Below are 7,339 nucleotides of genomic sequence, written 5' to 3'. Positions count from 1 at the left end.
TATAGCCGGGCGTGGTGGCACAGGCCTATAATCCCAGCATTAGGGAGTCTGAGACCGGAGGATCACGGTTCGTGGACAGCCTCAGCTATTTAGTGTGGCCTTCTGCAACTCAGTGACACCTGGTTCCAAAATAAAGAATAAAAAATAGGGCAGGGGTTGTAGCTCGGAGATTGAATGCCCCTGGGTTCCATCCCAGACCCGCAAAAAGAAGAAGAAGAAAAAAAAAAAGCGATAAGCATAAGGATACATATATACATATACACTTCTTTGCATTCCTGGCGAGTATTCTATCCACTGAAAAATATCCCTGTGCCAAAATAAAAACATTTAAAAAATTTAAAGTATTGCCAGGCATGGTGGCGTACACCTGCAATCCCAGTACCCGGGAGGCTGAGACAGTGGGATTACAGATTCAAGGATGGCCTCAGCAATCTAGTGAGACCCTGTTTCCAAACAAAAAATAAAAAGTGCTGTAGTTTGGAGGTAGATTGGCCCTGGGTTCAATTCCCAGTATCACACAAACAAGAATAATAGTAATAATACTAATGCATTTTAAAAGGCTAGGAAAAACCTAAGTAGGATAATGAAATCTACCTCACAAGACTGTTATGTATCAGAAATTATATCAAGTAATTGACATGGGCAGTTGTTTAAACTAGAAGGTAATTCTACTTTAACTGAAAGTTTATAACCCAGTTGGCAGTGCACTAGATAATAACCCTAAAATCTTTTAACACAAAGCTTAGGGGAGCTAACTCCTATAAGAAATCTTAAACCAATAGCCGGGCGTGGTGGCGCACGCTTGTAATCCCAGCATTCGGGAGGCTGAGACCTGGAGGATCATGGTTCACAGACAGCCTCAGCTACTTAGTGAGGCCCTCTGCAACTCAGTGAGACCCGGTTTCAAAATAAAGAATAAAAAATAGGGCAGGGGGTGTAGCTCAGAGGTCAAATGCCCCTGGGTTCCATCCCCAGACCCGCAAAAAAAAAAAAAAAACAAAAAAAAAAACAAAAAAACAACCTTACCAGCTGGGCATGGTGATAAATGCCAGTAATGTCAGTACTTGGAAGACCAAGACAGAAAGATCACAGGTTCAAGAACAGCCTCAGAAATTTAACAAAACTCTCAGCAACTTAGTGAGATGATGTTTCAAAGTCAAAAGAATAAAAATGGTTGTAGAGTATAGCTCAGAGGCAGAATGCTCCTGGGCTCAATCCCCAGTACCACAAGTAATATTTATCAACCATCTTCCTGTGTGTGCGTGTGTAACCCAGGGGGTTTTCTACCTCCGGGCTACACTCCCAGACCTATTATATATACTTTTTCTTGTGGGTCTGGGGATGGAACCCAAAGGCATTTGACCTCTGTGCTACACCCCCTGCCCAATTTTTTATTCTTTATTTTGAAACAGGGTCTCACTGAGTTGCAAAGGGCCTCACTAAGTAGCTGAAGCTGTCCGCAAACCGCAATCCTCAGGTCTCTGCCTCCCAAATGCTGGGATTACAAGCGTGCGCCACCACGCCTGGCTGTCCCAGACCTATTTTATACTTTATTTGGAAACAGGGTCTCATTAAGTTGCTGAGAGCCTTGCTAAGTAGCTGAGGCTGGCTTCGAAACTCTGCAATCCTCCTGTCTCAGCCTCCCAAGTGCTGGGATTACAAGCGTGTGCCACCATGCCCAGCTCTGTTTTTTTTAAGTGAAAACTCCTTTCTACTGGAAATACCGAAAAATCTCAATATTTGAAAATATTGTTTTTTGCAGCACTAGGGATGGAACCAAGGGGCATTCCACCTCCATGCTACACCCCCAACCCTATTTTTTCTTTATTTTGAAACAGGGTCTGAGTTGCAAAGGGCATAAGTAGCAGGCTGTCTGCGAACTGGGATCCTCCTGTCTCAGCCTCCCAAATGCTGGGATTACAGGCTTGTGCCACCATGCCCAGCCTTAAAAGTATTACTTTTGCACCACAGGAAACACTGAGTATTCACTATTGAATAATTTGGTGGAAATTACAAAATGAACAATTTATCAGCAGTGTGAATATATATATATATATATATATATTGCTGTACTGGGGGTTAAACCCAGGGGCATTCTACTTCCAAGCTACACCCCCAGTCCCTCCCTCTTTTTTGGGTAAATTCTTTATTTCAAAACAGGGTCTCAGTTGTAAAGGGCCTCATTAAGTGGCTGAGGCTGTCCACAAACGGCAATCCTCCCGTCTCAGTCTCCCAAACACTGGGATTACAAGTGAGTACTCGACCAACAGTGTGAAAATTTGACATGTTCATTTGAAACTATCATTCTATAACTACAACTTTTAACTTGCTGTTTGTACGACCTAAGAATATCTGGCTAAGTGCCTTAGATGAAATGCTTAAACACTGCAACTTTTGATGTAAAAAAAGTTGATATGTTCAAAGCCAACTAAATAATTTCAATACCTAGTTTAGAAGGTCAAGACTTATCCTTATTAAAGTCCTGGGCTCCCTTTCTTCCAATTTTTTCTTTAAACACACACACACACAAACACACAGCAAATTATATGCCGCCGGAGTGTGAAGAGTCAGCCTCTATTTCACCAGGTGGAGATTTTGGCTTAGACGAAGTGATCTCTAGATGGTCTAATTCTGCATTAAAGGAATTTGCAAACTCTGAAGGGATCAATGGTACTCAACCTTGGTCGTCTAAGTGTCCATACCCGAACCCATCTAGGTCTCTACCTTGAGCTCATTACCTACAGAAACAGCTACAGCACGAGCTTGATATTAAAGTCCGGGCCGGGGAGGGCCGGCCTCGACAATGTACCTTCCCAGCCCGCAGAACCTAGGTTACAATCACCTTTCTGCCACTGGGCTCCAAAAGAGCGAGTGAAACGGGGGCGGACGGAGGGGGGCGGCGAAGGGCGGGAAGGAGAGTGGATTCCCCCCGCACCCGGCCTCCAGACAGGCACACTTTTCCTGGCACCGTCTGCCCTCAAGCGAGTTCCAATTATCTCGAGTTCCCCTCCCTGAAGGGCTATCAAATTGGGCGGGAGCTCCCGCGAACTCCGACCCCGGGCCTCCGCGGAGACAGGGAGGACGTGGGGGTGGGGGGCGGCCGCGGCCCGGATTCCCCCGCGGCCCAGCGGCCCTGCTGCGGCCTCCCGCCGCCGGGCAGCGGCCCGCCTCGGCCTGCCCTCTGGACTTCCTCCTCCCGGCCCGCTAGGCCTCGAGACGCGGAGGCGCGCGCGGCCCCGCCAGCCGGGAGCGAGGTGCCGCTCCGGCCCAGTCCCGCCGCCATTTTCCGGCCACCGCCGCCGCGTAGGGGGGACGATCCCGGAGGAGGAGACTGCGCAGGGCGCACCGGTCTCCGCCGCAGCGCAGTGGGGAGCGTCCGCCGGCCCCGGGGACCCTCAGGACGGCCGCGGCCTCCCTCGGCGGGCCACCGGGTCCCGAGTTTAGGCTTCCTCCCGGGCCCTGCCGAAAGCCCCTTACCTCACCCCAGACCCCGCGCTTCTACTTACGCGGAAGAATCCCGCGTCCATCTTGCTGCCTCGCTCAGAGATCGCTCCCTATCCCAGTGTGCACCGCGCCGCCGCGACGGAGGGCGGGACTGGCGGAGGGGAGCGGAGCGCCGGGACGCTGCGCGCGCCACTGGCCCGCCTCCTCCAGCCGACACGAGGCCGCGCCTGCTCAGTGCGCGCGAGACTGCCGCGCGTGCGCACGCGCGCTAAGGTAGCGGGCTTCTGCCCGGCCCACAGCTCCCCGGCAGCCAATGGGAGAGTCGAGTTCGGCGACCACAGCCAATGGGAGCAGGAGGGAGGTCTCCGGGTTGCCCCGCCCTGCAAGTCCTTTTGTGGCGCGTGGCCAGCCTAGTTCGCGCAACGTGACGTGACCTATCCTTCGACCCGTAGTCGGGGTGGCCTCCCGCCTTCCGGGGTGCTTGGAGCGATTGAAGAGAAAGGCTGTTACCTCTGCGTGACGCTGGTGGGGGTGGGGGGCCGTGCTCGAGCGGAAGGCCTGCGGCCTCCCGGTCATTGTAGAAGCCGTGATCCCGTGGGCTTTACGAGTTTACCAGTTACTGGATTGGCTCTCAATTGAGTCTATGATTTCTACCTTCTAGCCCAGCTCGCTCGGCTTTTGGAAGAAGCTGGAAGGGTCCCAGGGACCCTTCGGTTTCAGGCGCTGCGAAACCACCTTAACAGGCGGGATGCATTGAGCCTGGCTGGGGTCGCGGGGCCGGCGGGCACCACCGCCTCTGCTGTGGCCGAGGGCTTGGGCATAGATCGCCCCAGCCAGGCTGACACCGGCGTCCCTGTCTCAGGAAGGCCCTCTCTGGCCATCTTGTAAAATCTCCCATACAGACTCTTCCCTCCCTTTCCTGCTTTTTCTGCTGTAGCATGTACCACATCTGAAAGTATGTATGTGTTTGCTCTCCTAGCTTTGAATACTAATGACGTGCTGACGATGTCCATACATTTCCAGCTCAGACGTCCGGTTGACATTTCCATTGAACACCTGATGGACATCACAAACCTGACAGGACTAGGCCGATTTCCTGACTCCTTCCCCTGACTGCGCCCCTCAGCCCCAAAGAAAAAAAACAAAGACCTTCCTCCTCCCAATCTATCCCTTTCCTTTTGAGACTAGCCTTGGGGTTCGTCTTCACTCTCTTTAAATTCTACTTCTAAACCAAGAAACCCACTGTACTTGAATTGTGGTTCAAGGCACCGTTTTCTTGCCTGGACCTCTGCACTAACCCAGCTGCTCTCCCTGCCTCTGCCCTTTGCACTAGAAAGTATCCACACAGCTTCTGAAAATCCTCTATTTTTTCCCCCATAACATTTACAACTTGGTATTTATTTAACCTACTTTTAATGTGTGTTTGTTCCCCACACTAGAATGTAGATTCCCTAAAATCACGGCTTTTTGTGTATGTACACAGATGTGTCCTTAGCCTCTGCAGCTGTGGCACTTAGTAAAAGCTAAAACAGTTTTGTTGAAAGAGCCTGGCAGAGCGGCACCTGCCTGCAATTCCAGTGACTTACGATGCCTCAGGCGGCAAACTGAAGGCCAGTCTGGGCAGCTTGAGGAAATTCTATCTCAAAAGACAAAAGAAGCAGGGTGTGGTGGCACACTATAATCTCAGTGTGGGGGAAGTTGAGACAGGACTACCACAGGTTCAAGGTCAGCTTCAGCAATTTAGGCCTTCAGCAACTTAATGAGACCCTATTTCAAAATAATAGGAATGCGGGGTTTAGCTTAGAGGTAGAAAGCCTCTGTGTTCAGTCCCCTGTAACACACACACACACACACACACACACACACACACACACACACTCAGAAAGGGTTGGGTGTGTGGTTCCGTGGGAAAGCATCCTGGATTCAATCTCCTGGGTTCAATCTCCAATACTAGGAAAATAAAAGACTGGGGTGTAGCTCAGTGGTAGAGCAGTTGCCTAGCATGTGAGGCCCTGGGTTCAACCCCAAGTACTGCTTAAAAAAAAAAGAAAGAAAAAAGAAGAAAAGTCAATGAATGAATGAATGCTTTGGTAGCCAGTCCAAAAAGGGGAAGTAAGTGGCCTTCATATAGAACAGGCCTCTTGACCAGACGGAACATGGAATCATGATGCCCCATAGCGCACAGGCTGAACTCTTATGGTTGAGTAACCACTCTTAACTTTTTTCACTGTCCCTGCTCTTTTGCTGCCAAAACTATTGATCTTGTTTTGCTTTGGATTTTGTCATTGACTCTTTTTTCCCTTACAAAGGTGACCTGTCCTCTTAGTTTCATTTCTATTTCATGTTCTAAACCTATATATCTCAGTCACAGGTCTGTCCCAGACCTATATTTTCAATTTCCTGCTGACTTAGATATTGTGTAGGCAACTCAGACTAGACATGTCTCCAGCTGAACTTTTATCTTCATTCATTTGTGCTCAACCTTGTTTCCCATTCATTCTTCTTGTTGATACTGAGGATCAACCCTCTGAGCTAAGCCTCCGTTCTTTTTATTTTGAAAACAGTCTTACTAAATTGCTGAGGCTGGCCTCCAACCTGCAGTCCTCCTGTCTCAGTCTGCCAAGTACTGGGATTACAGGTGTGTGATACCACACCTAGCTACATTTCAGTCTTAATGAATGAGTTTGCTTTTCTTCCAGTCATCATTCAACATTCATTCATTCTCTCCCCCCCCCCCCCTTTCTTCTTTCTTCTTCTTCTTTTGCAGTACTGGGGATTGAACCCAGGGGCGTTCTACCTCTGAGCTACATCCCAGCCCTATTTTTTAGTCTTTATTTTGAAACAGGGTCTCACTAAGTTGCAGAGGGCCTAAGTAGCTGAGGCTGACTATAAACCTGCGATCCTCCTGTCTCAGCCTCCCTAGTACTGGGATTACACACCATGTGTGACTATTCTTCTCTCTTGCTCTCTGACCACCAAATCTTGCCTTTTTGTTCTCTTTTTCTTTTTGGTATTAAGATATACTCTACCTCTTTTCTGTACTCCTAGCTCTTTTTATTTTTATTTTGAAACAGGGTCTTGCTAAGTTAAGGATGTCTTTGAGGACATTGGAGAGCGTGTTAGCTACCTATTACTGCATAACAATAATAATCCCAAATTTTCTTTTGTTTTTGCACTACTGGGGATTGAACCCAGGACCTCACATATGCCAGACAAGTGTTCTATTACTGAGCTACGTCCTCAGCCTCAAATTTAGCAACTTTTAACAATAAACACTTGTCATCTCACACTGTTTCTGTTGATCAAGAACCTGGAGGGAGCCAGATGTGGTGGCACAGGCCCATAATCTCAGTACTTGAGATGCTGAGATAGGAAGATCACAGGTTTGCAGCCAGCCTCCATGACTTAGCGAGGTCCTCTGCAACTTAGCAAGAACTTGTTTCAACATAAAAAATAAAATAGGCCGGGCGTGGTGGCGCACGCTTGTAATCCCCGCGCTTGGGAGGCAGAGACAGGAGGATCGCTCAAGTTCAAAGCCAGCTGTGCGCGCTGGTTTAGGAGACCCAGTTTCCAAATAAAAATGTAAAAATAGGTCTGGGAGTGTAGCCTGGAGGTAGAAGGGCTTCTAGGAACCCCAGTACCACCAAAAAAAAAAAAAAAAAAATAGGGCTGGGGGTGTACCTCAGAGATAAAATGCCCCTGAGTCCCATCTCTCTCTCTCTCTCTCTCTCTCTCTCTCTCTCTCTCTCTCAAACACACACACACACACACACACACACACACACACACACACTCACACATGTACACACACCTGGAGTAGTTTAGGTAGGTGGCACTGGCTCAGGGACTTTAAAGAATATGTAGTTAAGGGTATAATCAACTGGACCTGGATATG

General features: G+C 48.9%; 1 protein-coding gene across 15 annotated transcripts in view; it reads right to left on the bottom strand.

The window, feature by feature from the left end:
* Nucleotides 1–3,527, bottom strand: part of SRRM1 (serine and arginine repetitive matrix 1) — a gene marked incomplete at both ends in the record, with an annotated part of 43,329 nt that extends 39,802 nt beyond the window's left edge. For all 15 annotated transcript variants that reach the window (XM_080691759.1, XM_080691762.1, XM_080691766.1 and 12 more), the window contains one exon: nt 3,507–3,527. In XM_080691759.1, the coding sequence (XP_080547885.1) occupies nt 3,507–3,527 (21 nt within the window). The remainder of the gene's footprint in view (nt 1–3,506) is intronic.
* Between the last annotated feature and the right edge of the window lie 3,812 nt (nt 3,528–7,339).

Source organism: Muscardinus avellanarius, assembly GCF_963383645.1.
Source record: "Muscardinus avellanarius genome assembly, chromosome: 3".
In the NCBI taxonomy this organism is placed as follows: Eukaryota; Metazoa; Chordata; class Mammalia; order Rodentia; family Gliridae; genus Muscardinus; species Muscardinus avellanarius.
This window is presented reverse-complemented; position numbering and strand designations above follow the sequence as displayed.